This window comes from Cyphomyrmex costatus, unplaced genomic scaffold, assembly GCF_001594065.2.
Source record: "Cyphomyrmex costatus isolate MS0001 unplaced genomic scaffold, Ccosl1.0 scaffold392, whole genome shotgun sequence".
Lineage (NCBI taxonomy): Eukaryota > Metazoa > Arthropoda > Insecta > Hymenoptera > Formicidae > Cyphomyrmex > Cyphomyrmex costatus.
In genome coordinates, this window is record NW_017278121.1 from 290,362 (window position 1) to 305,414 (window position 15,053).

Genomic DNA, 15,053 nt, shown 5'->3' on the forward strand with positions numbered 1-15,053 from the left:
ATACTTTTTTACTTTTTAATGTATTTTTTAACATATTTTATTTCATAACACTATCAATTTCTTTTCAACTGGAATTTGCCATAACTTGGTCAGCATGGAAAAGACATTTCTAGTCATATTATAATTATTCATAATTATTATTCACCATAATGATATTACCAATTGAAATATACTTCATATAATATATAATAACAATTAAAAATATTAACAATATATATTATATATTTGAGGATGTCAAATGCATTTGTCAGATTGCATCGTAACTCTGATAAACAGTTTTCTAATTTTTATACGAATTGGAACATTTAAAAAATATTGTTATGTACCAACTATACATCTAGATTGATCAAACTCAGAATCAGAGCGAAAGCGAGAGATAGCTGTTCTGTCAACCACAATTGGATAAAGTTACAAACTGTGGTTACAACCGAACCGAACATGAATCAGATTAGGTTAGAAAACAGCATGCGTGCATCGTTCTCAGATCGAAAGCTTACTTGGAATTTATTCAGATTTTAATTGATAATGTTGACGAAACGATTGGTATTCGCATGTAATAAAGAACTGCACAAGCGTTCATGCTTCCCGAATAACGCATTCGCACAAGTTGTACGTAGTTACAGTGTGGAGCATGAGAATCGACAGTTAGAGTGGCGAAAGAAGGAACTCGATGCGGTAACGTCCAAACTCGGAGATGACCCAGAAAAGCCTAAGAAAATCTTCTGGTTTCCCACTGCCGCTTCCAAAGAGACCGACTTCTCTTTTGGTAATATCTCGAAGTGGTTGAAGCATAACAAGGTCGAGTACATCAAGTTCTCTCAGCGATTCCAACCGATGAGACACGAGGTATTAGGCGCTAATCTGGCCACCGCTTATTTCATCGTCCATCGTGATGGCCGAGTCAGATTCAAAGGTAGCACTTCCTGGATAGATCAAGACAAGAAGGGCTCGTACGAGTTACCTAAGCATCACGATCCAAGCTACATCCTTGAAGCGGTAGACGTCAATGGGTTTGATCTGTATTACGAAGGCCTAAGTAACATATGTGGTCTTACGAAGCTCAAGTGGCTCAGTCTCAAGGACTGTAAGAACATCGACGACTGGGGCTTGGACAAGATCTCAGCTGAGTTCCCTGAACTGGAATATCTGGACATCTCTGGTTGCGAGAAGATCACTGAAAGAGGCCTGGAATCTTTGTACAGAATGATCACTTTGAAGAAACTGATTGTAACAAATCATAATAAGTCTGTCGCTTTTGAGCTAAGTTGCCTTATGTTGGAGGACTGCATACCAGAATTGACCTGTGAAATTCTTATACCTGGAGAAAAATCTAAAGACTAATAAAAGATTAGAATCATAATATAGCTTGTAACTGTAAGAAAAGATCTTTATCTTTATTTATATAGTATTTAATTATTTTTTGCACAATTTTAAAGAGTTATAAATTATAGTAAATTCGGTCACTTGCATTTCACTAAATTATTCTATATTAAAAATGGTTGTACATGAAATTAGCAAAATTAAATGTAAAGGTTCATAAGTATTTATATTTTTGAATGATTAAATACTCAATAATATTGTTATGTCATGTAGCAAAATTTACATGTATTGTTTCATTGTTAAAATGGCTTAGATTATGCCATTTGATTTAAATTACTTACTATTACTTGCACTACTGCTCTTCTTTTCTAATTTTTTAGATTTTAAACTTAATAAAAATTTGATGATTCAGAATTTTATATTCTATATATATGTGTGTGTGTGTGTGTGTGTATGTGTGTGTGTATGAAGAGAAAATAATAGAATTAGAATGGAATGTAGACACATGAAAAGATACATACAAAAATCAAGATGAATAAATACTTTTAAGTGATAATGTATATTATATTTTACTTTATAAAGCAGTTTTGTATACTAATCCAGTATTAATGCAATAATCTAATTTGTCATTAGAAATGTTAAGTGGAATACTATAGTATAAATAATAATTTGTCTAAAAATGCTGTTAACTTTTTATCAATTTATTTTTTTCCCTACGCCTCTTTGTAAAATGTAATTCCACCTTATTAATAATACCATAAGCTTTAATGTTTTCGTTATCGTTAGAAAGTCTAATATCTCCAAAGCAAAGATAATATTTCTTCCAGACGTGCTTCCAACTTATCTTCTTCTTGACATTCTCTCTTTTCAAAGACAAATTTGTATGTCTCTTAATGGCCTTTTTCAAATCAAGCACTGTTGTGTTATGTGGAGATACCTGAAACAAAAGAATGTATTATTGAAGTGATAAATACAATTTGAACATAATTTGACAGATACAATATAATTTGAGTTTGCTCTGTAAAACATGTAAAAATAAATTATTACCACCACTGCGAGCTTTGGCAATTCTCCGCGATTTAAGAATAAAGTTATGGCTTGTCCTTGTGCAACTGCAATCTGTGATTTAAGTTCTTCTATTGTAACATCAGAAGGCAATCCGGAGAGCAATGGTTCATGTTCAACAAGACTGTTTATAGTTGCCTTAGTTGATTTCATTAATTCCTGATGACTCAGTCGTGTGGTGTCAGACTTCAATTCAACTTTGATACACGATTCTTCTTCATCTTTCATTGTACGTTTAAATTTTAAATCTTTGATATCATCCATGTTGTCATCTTTGTTTCAAATATTAACCTATCAGAACAGATTTGTAATTTTTATAATATAAAAATTATATATATATATATATATATATTCATAAAATCCTTACATTATTGAGAGTACATGTAAATATTAATATTTGAAGATTTTTTTATTCTCTACGTTTTTATACAAATATTTAAAAATTGTTTCAGATTTTCAATTACAAGCGCAACCGCAATTGTCCCTCGTATTCGGGAAACTATTAAGAACCAATTGGAGACTCTACTTTCTAGGGACAAATTATTATTGACTAATTTGTTAAGAACAACACTTTTCTCAATAGTTTTGGCAGTTAAATGTGCTCCAACTATTAAAAAGTGTCGTTTTTGATAAGTTGGCTAAAGGCCGCAGCAAGACTTTTGCATAACCCATGTAATAGTATTGAGAAGAACCACAAAAACGTGGACATTACCCTGTGAGATTTGGTACACGAAAAAGGCTAGGATGTCTACTCTAGGTTTCTCTAATATAACTATGGACTAATGGACTGCAAATTACCCCCACTTTTCCTATCCATCCCAATCTTTCCGAAATTCTCTATAAACATTAGACACTTCGCAAGTTCGCGACGAGGGACAAGGTAGACGGATTTGGCGAAAAGATTGAGGAAGATTCAAGAGATTTCCATAAAGATTAGAATGCAAAATCTCGCATCGTCAATGTCGTGCACACAGATGCGGTGTTGCTACATCATTCCATGATCTCACTTTGGTTTAATGATTTAAAGAGATTTAAAACTAATTTAAGCACTTTCACGTTCAGAACTGATTTTACTATTACCTCTGTAGCGTGAACTACGGTTGAATTTTTTGGACGAGAAACGGACGAGCGAAACATCAGATTCTCCACTGATCTCCGCAATGGATGAGAACATGGATCGACTGAGTAAATACACGAAGCATTCGCCAAAAACTATACCTAAATCAAATGTAAGACTGTAAGAGACAAATTTGGAAACGATAATGCATCAAGAGTGACTTCCATCAGATTCCGATTGTTGAATGATATCCATAGTGTGTTAAGATAGATATAGAATTATTAATTTTTTTATTAATTAGATGATTATGAAAATTTGAAACAAATTATATCGTTCAAAATTTGCTGACCATTTTTATGATTGAATTAATCGGAATTTGATTACAATCATTCAAAATTACACTGTTCACAAACTTAATAGTTATTTGTATTGGAAGGATTTAAATATTTTATTTGATTAAGTTTGTTGAACTAAATATATTTAATCATGAATATGTTTGATTAAAAGTTTAAGATTATATTGTAATTTAGCTTGAGTTTAAGATTATATTACAATAAATGTTAGCAGGTTCTGGAATGTCGTGTTTGTGAGGAGGTTTTTACTGTAGATGGTGTGAAGGTACCACGTTTGTTGCACTGTGGACACACGGTATGCCACTCGTGCTTGCTAAGGTTGAGGTCTTGCATGTTTGAGGAGCAGCAGTTTCTACTGTGTCCCTTTGATCGACAGCCCACCGCTATTCACGAGAATAGCATCTACTGCCTGAAGAAGAACTTTGCGCTTATCGAACTGCTTGAACGGCTGGAACAGTCTAACAGCCAGAAAACGTTGGTGTTGGAGAGTGAGAGGCTTCAGTCGAATCTATTGTGCGATGAGGATGAGGCTCATACTGCAGTTCTTTACTGTACTGTTTGTGCCACACACTTGTGTGAGGCTTGCGACACTGCTACACATTCATCCAAGACCCTGGGCAAACACAGACGTGTGCCGTTGTCAGAAAAGCCGCGTGAGAAGCCACGCTGTCCAATACACATAGCAGACGTAGCTGAATTTACATGTACTCAGGAAGGCTGTCATAATTCCTTGATGTGCTACTTATGTAAAGAATATGGCAAACATAGTACTCACAAGGTAATATCATCTGTGATTATAGGAGCTCTATGTGGATTATTTCCATGTCCAGATTCATTATCAGAGTTCCAATGTTCTATGAACATTGCAATTCACTTCATCAGGACAAGAAATAGCTTTTCTATCTCTTGGGCTGGTATTCATAGTCAGTTTTTATATTCAAGACCGTCTTAAGTTCAATCTTGAGGTGTTATGAACCAATCATAGGGCCACATTAGCATCTTAAGACATAAAGCCAGGCGGCACACAAAGCTTGTTTTTCTACTGGATTGCTAGCTGGATCAGATTCTTGCTATCGGAGTCAATACAATGGCAAGATTCTAATCCAACAGGAAAACAAGCATCGTGTGCCACTGGCTTTACTTAAAGCAGTCTTGAAATAAGAACCGACTATATATACCGACTTTAGTATTCTAATGGATCTGGACATTGAGATAACTCATGAAACACACCTCTTGTATAGAAAAAACCCTTAAAGGGATTATTTGTAATTTTTTTCTTTATATGTCAATATGTTTTAATATCTCATCTGCTTTAAATTTATATTATAGCCGGTATTAGTCGAGGAAGAAGCAGAAAATATTAGGAAGTCCATTATCGCGGCATTGCAGAAGATGACACAGTTTATGGAAAGCATGAGAGATACTGCACATAAAATAGGTATTTACATCTTTTTTTCTTCAAAAATTTTACCTAATACTAGCAATTTAGAAAAAACGTGACCAAAATTAATTTTTTTGATATAAATTGTTCAAAAAGTCATAGTATCTTTTAAACGTTTCTCTAATTCATATTTTATCATTTTATTTATGCTCAATTTATATTTTTGTGTTTTCAGAAATAGTAATCGAAGAATTAGAAGGCTGGGCGATCGAAGACGCGAGGAGGAGGGTACGATACCATTTCGAGGAATTACGTGCTGTTTTAACCGAACAAGAGAAAACAGCGATGGCATACATCGAGACGGAGACTCGCGGTAGACTTTGCGCACTGAGACAACAACAGAAAGATCTCACGACCACGCGATCGCAAGTGGCCGGTGTATGCATCCAATGCGAAAGCATACTCGATTCCGAGGATTGGAAGTTGCTGAGCAGCTCGGAGAAAGTCAAGGAAGTGCTGGCGACATTGGAGCAACAGCAGCAACATTATGCGCAATTAGGACCGGATTTTCTCAGTCCCGAGTCCTCCATTCCAATTATATTTAGCAGGGTTCGCAGATAATTTTTATTACAATATGAATATAGAATGAATTATATAACATCCTAATTGTCATTGTTTTTAATTGTAGAATAAATTGTTTTATTTTAAATAACTAATTTAGAGTGGTATTATAAAGCAATTATAGTGAACTTATACATTAATCATTGTTTTTTTGAACTTCAAATATTATACTTTTATTTTTTTTTGTTTAATAGAAATAATCAATAATAGTAAATTGTTTTTTTAAAATATAACTTTTTAATAAAGAGTTAATAAATTTTTTCCCCAATGCTTCATTTTACAACAGGACAACAGAATACACATTGGAACAAAGATTGATATGCGCGTAGTAATCTTAGGACTGGATGGTGCGGGAAAAACAAGCATTTTATCTGCTATGCGAGGCGTTACATTGCCAAATCCACCGATTCCCACTATTGGCTTCAACGTTGAAAGCTTGGAGTATATGAATCTCATGTTTACTCTTTGGGATGTTAGCGGTCATCAGAAATTTCGACCACTATGGAAGCATTATTATCATAACACGCAAGCTGTTATTTTCGTGGTTGATGCTAGCGATAGATCTCACTTTGAAGAGGCACGAAAAGAATTATCAAAGATACTTTATGAACGAGAGCTGAAGGATGCTCTGCTTTTAATATATGCTAATAAACAGGTAAATGTACCATTCCTATCTTTAAAATATTTATATAAGATAAATGTAATTATGTATTTTGGACAAAATAACAAATTTTAAATATTAAACTTCTAACGAGAAATATGTAAATAAATTCGTCATATTAAATTTTTATAAACAACGAATTTATTTACATATTATTAGAAGCTTAATATTTAAAAAATTTTGTCATTTTATCTATAATAATCCACTTTTCTATTAACTAATACATTTATTTTACAAGATATTATATAAATTCCAAGCAAAATACTTTTACAGGATGTTCCTGGCTGTGCGAGTGTGGAGGAATTAATTGATATACTCGGCTTGCATAAACTTTGTTGTGCGAGAATATGGCACATTCAAGGCTCATCGTTAGTTACTAATGCCAGTGGTACGCTGCAGGGTCTTGACTGGCTTTCGACGCAATGTGTATAAACTTTTTTTTTTATAAAATTATTTATGTATGGAAAAAGCCGAAGATATATTTAACGCTAATTAATTGTGATTTCCACGCAAAAATGGTACGAAGCAGACTGAAGTTAGATAGATAAATGTCATGCAAGATAAATATTTGTACGTACAGTAGACGTTGAAAATAGTTTGTTTTTTTCTAGCTATTCCCATAAAATAAACTCTTATCGAATGTCATACGTATTCAGAGAATTGTATTAAAAAACAATATCTCAGCCACACAACACATTTCGACGTCGATCATACTTTATAATTGTCATCTTTTTGTTATTTCTAATATAAATCTTTCTTTTATTTGCTCAATACGTATGGATGTCAACGTGTGAATGATGAATCTATTATATCGCCGCGAATCTCCCTTTATTAGCTCGTTAATCTACGAGATAAATATATTAAGTCACGCTATACCAAAAAAAGAAAATAATTCGCAAGTCACGACATAGTCATTTCGGAGAAAAATGATGTCCGTTTATTTTCCGATATAAAAATGGAGTTACAAGATTAACTATACTCGAACATGATACAATAAAATAGCGTGTATATGCATATATATACATATACAATGGTAATTGGAAGCAATTTGCACAATCGATTCGTACACATTACTACAAATGGTGAAAATGGATCAGCAACAGGACTGGGTTTTACGTTCGATCGAGGTGAGCGCTTGAGACGAAAATAAACGCCTGAGCACATCTAGAAAAGTCTTATTTATTTTATTACATGGTTATTGGACTGCCTCTGATACATAATCATACCAATTGTAATCACTCAGTCACATTTGCACACATCTATCATTCTTACGTTTTGCCTTTTTTTTTTTTATTAATAATTGGAGCGATTTTTCTTTTTCTTTGAATTACACGTACATTGTACGGAAATTGAAATAATGTATATATTATATATAATATAGCATCGTGTTATTTAAATTACATCTCAATTACCTTTTAATGTATATAAAAACACTTGACAAACAAAAACGGAACAACTTAGAGTCTTTTGTGGAGCTGCGCCGATGGTGGACACGGGCTAGACGACTCTCTTCTTATTTCTTTCTTCCCTACTCTTTTCCATTTGTTTCTACTTTCTAATATCTGTTCTTTCCGTATTCCAGCACACACTTTGCAGAAATATAGATCACTTGAGCTAAGCGTGTAATATTTCAGGACAATAGACTCACTCGAATAAAAAGTTTCTTGGGTAGCTAAGAATGTTTTAGGCGCTGTGGTTACCAAGGCCAAAAACACTAGCAAAACCGGGCGAGATTTTAAAAGCTTAAAACAGAATGTTCAATACAATGTTCTTGCGGACAATACGATGGACGACGTAATCAACAAGGGTATTATCCTGCTCTCTTGCTATTGTGTTTTTAGATTACAATTTTGTGCCTGTGGGAGAATTTAGTGCGTGTCGCGACCACGTAGCTCCTGGAATACAGTCTGTGTTTGTGTCCATACGCGACACATTTATTTACAATTCGTCATGCGACTGCAAATAAACAAAAACAGTTAACATCGTTGATCGTATAAAATCGAAAGAATCTATTAGAATGTTTGTATTCAGAAACGAGGAATTCCAACTTTTTCTCGTCAGTAAAATATCAGAAAAAATATGAACATCATGCGCTAGTTTAGTCGTAAAATTTCAAAATAAGACGTGTAAATTCAGCTACCATAGAATGTTATACTTACTTCGTTATCTGAATGAGTGTGCTCTTCCTCATCTGCATCTTCATCGTCCTCATCATCCTTGTTATCTTCGTTTTCCTTGGCCTCTAAATCTCTCCGTTTCCTTTCCTCCTCATCCTGCGTATCCTTCATCTTCTTTTCACCTTCCTACGATTTACAGGATAAAATATGTATTTTCTAATTCATTTATTGTTAAAAATTTATATATCTATGATGAGTTGATCATATACATATCAATAATTGGATAAATTAATAAAAGGCAATAGCAATAATGACTAAATACTTACAAAAGTGCTTTTCCAGACATCTTCGCCAAATTTACGCGCGACCTCCAGATCATCGGTGATCAAAACGTTATCGAAAACGGTACCGGATTTAACTTGCCACAAATCAAAACCAATAGCGCAGATCTCATCGCGCTTGTACAATTCGGGGTCGGGCGTGTATTCGGGGTTATCAATCTCAGGATGGATCCATGGTCCTTTATAGTTGGGATTCTCGATTTGTTTCGGTTTCCATTCACCCTGAAAAATAATATAATTTTAAAAATAATATTAATAAATGAAGTATCCGATAAACTTCTGAATGCATATAAATTTCAATATACAAACCTTATAATCAGGATTGTCAATCATGGGCGCTTCCCATTCGCCGTCCATTTCATCATCCCAATCTTCTGGTTTAGTTGCTTCGGGATCAGGAATGTGCTCGGGCTTATCCCAATCTTCAGGCTTCTTATCATTGGGATCATCGATGCTGGGTTTGTCATCCCAGTCAGCGGGCTTGGTTTGAGATGGATCCTTAATATTTTTCGGAGGGAGGAAACTCCAATCTGCCTCTAATTCGCCAGTTTCAACTTCTTCGTTATCAATAAGTACCTGAAAAATAATTTTTGTTGAAGAGTCATCAAATCAGATAAACTTTCGTTTAGTGATATTATTGATGTGTTGTTCTTTGCTGTATGCGTATAGTGAGCGGCATCCCCTCTATACAATTAACAAACAAGATAATCTTTGTTCTACGAGATCCTGTAGCACTTATCCTTCACGGCAATCAGTGAGAACATGTGACTCTAGGCTCGATAACGTTTAAGATCATGGCAGAAGAAATTTAAACATAAGCAGAAAGCGAAGTAGCTAATCACAATAGACTGTAAAACTATAATGCAAGCAATAGCAAATTCAACATGTTAATTTCCTTATTGTTTGTCTTACATTTACGTCATCGGTTTGCGATAGTTATAATTTTACATGGAACGTAACGCATATTTACCTGGTAGGTGTTATCAGGTTTGACAACCAGAGTATACAAATGCGTGTAAATATCATCCTTGCAACGGATATCTTTGTTGATTAGAAGATTCTTTCCTTTGTAGCTAAAGATTACATGAACCTTTTTGGTTCCAGGTCCACAGATATCCGGTCCTATATAGAAGTAAAGATATCGTTTAGTTTTAAAATAGATAAATAAAAAGAAGATAAATATATATTACATATATTTAAATTTTATGTGCGTAATCGTATAAAGTAATAATTTTTAAATTGATGATATGAAGTTATTTTTACATAAAAAGTAAGACAATTTAAATTATATCTAAGCTAATTAACTTAATGAATGTATCTTTTCTGGTGCCTATAATATGTATATATACTTATTACAGGGCATAATGAAAGAATATTTCTTTCCGAGTTCCTATAGCACTTATCATACACCATGACCAGTATGACCAGTGACTCTTAGGCTCGGAGGATTACTAATTATTCACTATTAATAATATATTCCAATAAGAAAACTTACCAAACATAATCTGATAAGGACTTTCACCATGCATATCTTTCTGATCAAGAGAACAGTCAAATACTTTAACATATCCACCTCCGCAATCAATGTTCTGTTCATGCTTTACAGTAAATTGAATAACAAGGGTCTTATCTTTATTACTAAATGGAGTAAACTTCCTACTGAGAGCGTAAAACCTTGCGTCTTGTGACGTCTGGATACCTGAGAAGAATTTGACAAAATGGGCTCGTTACATAAGTGAATTTTATATTTCGTAATCAATTATCTATATTTTTTTAAAATACCTTTATCATTTTCTTGATCGTTCCAGAACTTTCCGTAACTTAAAACAAACTTTCCGAATTCCTTACCAGGATGCTCGGAATAAACCCAATTATTTTCCCAGGAATCTGAAATATCAACAATCTCTTTGTGACGAATTTATATAACAATTTTTAATGTATATTTTACTAACTATAAATATCTAATTTGTTTAATAAAATATATTTTTTATAGCGTATATTTTATCAAGATTTATTTTATATTTTATTTTAATTTACTTTGTTTTATTCATGTTAATAAATTTATTTAACGAATCACATTGAATCTTAGATTTGAAAACCATTAATGAGGAAAATAAAAACTCATTAAAAAAATTTTATTGACAAAATTATAATAAATTTACAAGCTATAATATTTTTCGACTTCCACCTAAAAACAAAAAATCGCGTGTATTTTTCGGAATCTCAATTTATCGGAGAAATAATGAATAAAAAAAAAAGCAACGTGGTTACAAACAATTTCTACCGCATTCTCAAGTAGGAGATGAACAAGAAGGGGAGGGGGGAAGAGAACCGGTTAAAAATTAAGAAGGTAACGGCCGTAGAGAGGCGAAAAGATAAACATTTCCTCGCTGGCTCAATTTCAACGATATCTCAATATAGAGACAAGGAGGAGAACGAAGTCTAATTGTCGCGCTTCCATTGTCATCGGCGAACATAAGAGATCTGTTTCTTTTGCAATTCTTTTCTTCCGTCAAGGCTCAACTATCCACGTCCGCTCGATACGTAAAAAAAAAAAAAAAAGAAAGAAATCGAGAACAGGTAAAAAAAAAAAAGAGACCGAAGGTCCGTCATATTTTTTTACACTTCGCTTACTTTAAAACGAAACGAGCTTGAAGTACAAAGCGCGATGAGAGGGACGATACTACTTAAGTCGAAATCCTGCATTTAACGGGATAATGTCCGCGCCGATGACAAGATCCGTTCGCCGAGTACTTTCTGTACTTCGAAGCGCGACAGCCACGGAGGCGCCGAGGCGCGATGAATTCGCACGGGACAGAGAGAAGCGGAATGGTGGCATACAGGAAAGAAGAGCGCCGAGAGATACGTGGTGACGCAAACGGACCTGTGGAGCCCGTTTACTCGAGCCACGTCGGAGTTCTCGCCTCGGATCGGAGCCACGAAGCTCAGGTCGGCGCCGCTCGTCGAGCATTAACATTACGGATCGACGGATCGATCTGTGCGGCGTCATGTTGGCGGTGCGGTGGCGATGCGGCGGCTGCCATGAGAAGCGACTTCCGATGTTCCGACTGCGTGTCGCTTACTCGATCTTTCGACGCTCCTCTTATCCTTCTTCTCTCTCTCTCTCTCTCTCTCTGCCTGCGGAGGCACATATGGCTGATACGGCTTGAAATGCGGAAACGCGATGTGTCACGATACGGTTCTTAACAATTCCCGTCGCGTTAACTGACGCTCGCCCGCGAAAGATATGCGACGTCGGCCGGCGAGATGGAACGGGCCACCGGAGCGCAGCAGGGCGTGCGGTTACCAAGGGAAGGCCGCCGTGTCGCGTCCACGTCCTTTCTCCGCGACACGTCGCGCGTAGAGACGATGTTTCCGTCGTGTCTATACGCGGCGCTAGGCCCTCTCGATTGGAGAAATTCCGCGTACGGCGGAATAATCGAGGGTGTGGTTCGTCGCGAGATCCGCGAGACTCGAGATGGTCTTCGTGGCAAAGGGAGAAGCCACTACCGCCACCCAAACGATTGTTCGCCGCCGGGCCGGGCCGGGGCCGAGTCTTTGTGAACGACAAATTAAAATCGGCTCTTACCATCGTTGAACTTCTCGTCGAGATACACCTCCGCCGTGGCCACGGCAAACGCCAAGAGTACGACGAACGCACAGGAGGCACGCATTTTCGGACGCCGACAGGACGACGTGAGTCCGAGGAAATCGACGACGAAAAACGCACCTGCCACCGCGACGAACTGCCCGATAATGCTCGCTCCGCGGACGTGGTTGGCGAGTTTACGGCCGTCGAGGTAGACAGATGGAGGGCGCCGATTGGCGGACGGCGCGACGGCCAATCAGCGCCGACCACGCTTAACCAGCGGTGCGCCGCGCCGTGGCAATCGCCGGCGCCGCTGGCCGCCGCCGTTCACCGCGCCGCGCCACGCGCAACTTCTACGTCACGATCATTTATCGCGGCTCTTTTATCTATTGTCGATATGGCAGGGCGCGGAAGACGAGGATAGCCGGATTTAGACGGGATCGCCCAATGCAACGGATATACCGCCAATTGATGATCAAATTCGCGCTATATTTTTGAAAGGATCACGCAATTTCTTCTGAAAAAAGAAAAAAAAAACGATTTTTTTCTTTTATTTTCAACAAGTTTACTTTTCATTATTTTAATACAATAAGTGAAACTCTAGTATTTATATATTCAGATAATGATATATATTTATTTATGAATTATTCATTAAGAAGAATAATTGATTATAATTAATTAATTACAATGACGTAATTTTGTATACTCGGCTTGTGCAGATTGCAGGTAAAAAATCAGTTAATCTAGCAGTTATTATCAGAATGAAAAAGAACATGCATTCAATTGAGTTGTGATGTCACAGATTAGAATCATCTAAAAGTTTTGGTATAAACAATATAACTTATTTAACACATGAATTTTGTTTATATTGAGTAAAAAATTACAACACATGCATATAGGTTACATGTAATTTAATATTTACTGGGATGTTCGATCAATTTATATAAGAATCAACAGAATATTTTACTGTCATGCCATGTTTTTATTTAATTTTTTATAAAAATATAATTAAATGATCGTTATCAAAATTTATTCATATTTCCAAAGCGCGATAAAGTTGCCAGTAAATATTGTATACGTGTTTTATATTTAATGGATCTAATGACCACTTAATGACTCTTGTCCTAGACAGTTTCCATGACAACGAGAAAACAAACTTGTCATGGCGAGCATGATGGCGAGAACGAATAGAATGAGTTACAGTGACTCACTTCAAAATCAAGATACTCGTCTCTCGTTACTTTGTGGATAATTGAAATTTACAAGTGATGCACATACATAAAATTGAGCACGGAATTTTTAGATAAATTTAGAACACTGGGACTTAAGAAAACGAGGAAAAGCGAAATGCTCTCCTCAAAAGCAAACGCGGCGCTGGCGCGTCTGAAAGAGATCGAAGAGAAGTACAAGATGAAAAGCAAGAAACAGAAATGGAAAGAGGTAAATAGCCGATAGAAATCCATAAATAGAAATTTTCTAATATTAAAATTGTTAAAACTGTAATATTCTCAAAATTTTAATTAAAATTGCTAATAAATACCGCGCGCGCAATTCTCTCTTTCTCCTTTTTTAATAAATTTTATTAATCAAATATCTTATAATCACCCTGATTTTATTCAATTTTTTATTTTCTTTATAAATTACGTAATATCTTATTCTGTAACTATATATTTGTAATCCGTGCGGTCATCCTGTACACTCATTATTTGCTCAAGCTGCTTGTTCTTAGAAGACCTCGCCTTAGAACGAAAATAAAAGCTTTATCCATTTATCTTTCATCAATTGCTTTATTTTTATACAATATAAAACCTGTAACACACAAACTATTAACAGTAACATTAAAAAAGTCAATATAATTTTCCACTCAATAAATGTAATATATATTGTACATAACAGTTACATTCTTAAGTAGAAAATTATAACATTAAGGATAATATTAGTGTTAATATAATTGCAGATTTATGTGAGTTATAATAAGTCCTCTCTTTCTCTCTCTCTTTTTGAGAATTTGACAATATAACAACATTAATGTGATGCTTTGTAATTTCAGGATACCGACAGCTCGATAAGCAGCGTCTCAATGGTTCCTCTGGAGAGTTCGAAGGAATCACCAAGAAAAGTCACAAAGCTCAAGCTCAATATAAAAATGCCGAATACTCGATTCGAAGGACACACAGAGGAAACGAAACTTTCGTCGAGAAATGAAATATCGACGCCAGACAAAGTGAGCGCGAAACTTCCCGAAGAAGTCGCAAAGATCGATCTTGAGAATGCGATGCTGTTAGATGATAAATCGTCGCGTTCCGCAGGAAAGCAAGAAAGTCTTATCTCGGATCCAATGACGATTCAGGAGAGCAGTTTGATCGAAAGTGTACTCGATGACTCGGTAATTCTGTCCAAATCACTCTCGCGCTCGAAAACATCGCGGCGAAACTCTTTCACGGCCAGCGGACGATCTTCCGGACGTTTGGAGAGAACAAGAACGACTGCGAAGTCCGAGGGAGGAAAGGAGTCCAGCAAATCATCCGAAATCTCGAATGGAAAAGCG

General features: G+C 35.7%; 4 protein-coding genes across 7 annotated transcripts; 2 read left to right on the forward strand and 2 right to left on the reverse strand.

Moving 5' to 3' along the window:
* The first annotated feature begins 462 nt into the window (after window positions 1–462).
* LOC108776882 (ATP synthase subunit s-like protein) lies at window positions 463–1,341 on the forward strand. Its single transcript, XM_018543617.1, has one exon. The coding sequence runs from the start codon at window positions 526–528 to the stop codon at window positions 1,339–1,341; it is 816 nt and encodes a 271-aa protein (XP_018399119.1). The 5' UTR covers window positions 463–525.
* A 664-nt stretch (window positions 1,342–2,005) lies between these two features.
* Window positions 2,006–2,651, reverse strand: LOC108776872 (U11/U12 small nuclear ribonucleoprotein 25 kDa protein). Its single transcript, XM_018543606.1, has 2 exons — window positions 2,368–2,651; window positions 2,006–2,257 (listed from the first exon to the last, which is right to left on the reverse strand). The coding sequence occupies exons 1-2, from the start codon at window positions 2,647–2,649 to the stop codon at window positions 2,006–2,008; spliced, it is 534 nt and encodes a 177-aa protein (XP_018399108.1). The 5' UTR covers window positions 2,650–2,651.
* Window positions 2,652–3,242: 591 nt separating this feature from the next.
* On the forward strand, window positions 3,243–7,794 carry LOC108776871 (E3 ubiquitin-protein ligase TRIM23). 4 transcript variants are annotated; one of them, XR_001940804.1, is made up of 7 exons: window positions 3,243–3,614; window positions 4,007–4,573; window positions 5,125–5,233; window positions 5,412–5,785; window positions 6,084–6,452; window positions 6,732–6,976; window positions 7,070–7,794. XR_001940804.1 is itself a non-coding variant. In XM_018543604.1 (7 exons), the coding sequence occupies exons 2-7, from the start codon at window positions 3,546–3,548 to the stop codon at window positions 6,888–6,890; spliced, it is 1,647 nt and encodes a 548-aa protein (XP_018399106.1). In that variant the 5' UTR covers window positions 3,243–3,396; window positions 3,474–3,545; the 3' UTR covers window positions 6,891–7,794. The 4 variants fall into 4 exon arrangements, 3 of the variants coding, with proteins under 3 accessions (XP_018399106.1, XP_018399105.1, XP_018399107.1); XM_018543604.1 differs by having other exon boundaries at window positions 3,243–3,396; window positions 3,474–3,614; window positions 6,732–7,794; XM_018543603.1 differs by having other exon boundaries at window positions 6,732–7,794.
* Window positions 7,795–8,297: 503 nt separating this feature from the next.
* Window positions 8,298–12,657, reverse strand: Calr (calreticulin). Its single transcript, XM_018543598.1, has 8 exons — window positions 12,506–12,657; window positions 10,699–10,803; window positions 10,412–10,615; window positions 9,887–10,038; window positions 9,226–9,492; window positions 8,902–9,138; window positions 8,618–8,761; window positions 8,298–8,414 (listed from the first exon to the last, which is right to left on the reverse strand). The coding sequence occupies exons 1-8, from the start codon at window positions 12,588–12,590 to the stop codon at window positions 8,397–8,399; spliced, it is 1,212 nt and encodes a 403-aa protein (XP_018399100.1). The 5' UTR covers window positions 12,591–12,657; the 3' UTR covers window positions 8,298–8,396.
* Window positions 12,658–15,053: the final 2,396 nt, after the last annotated feature.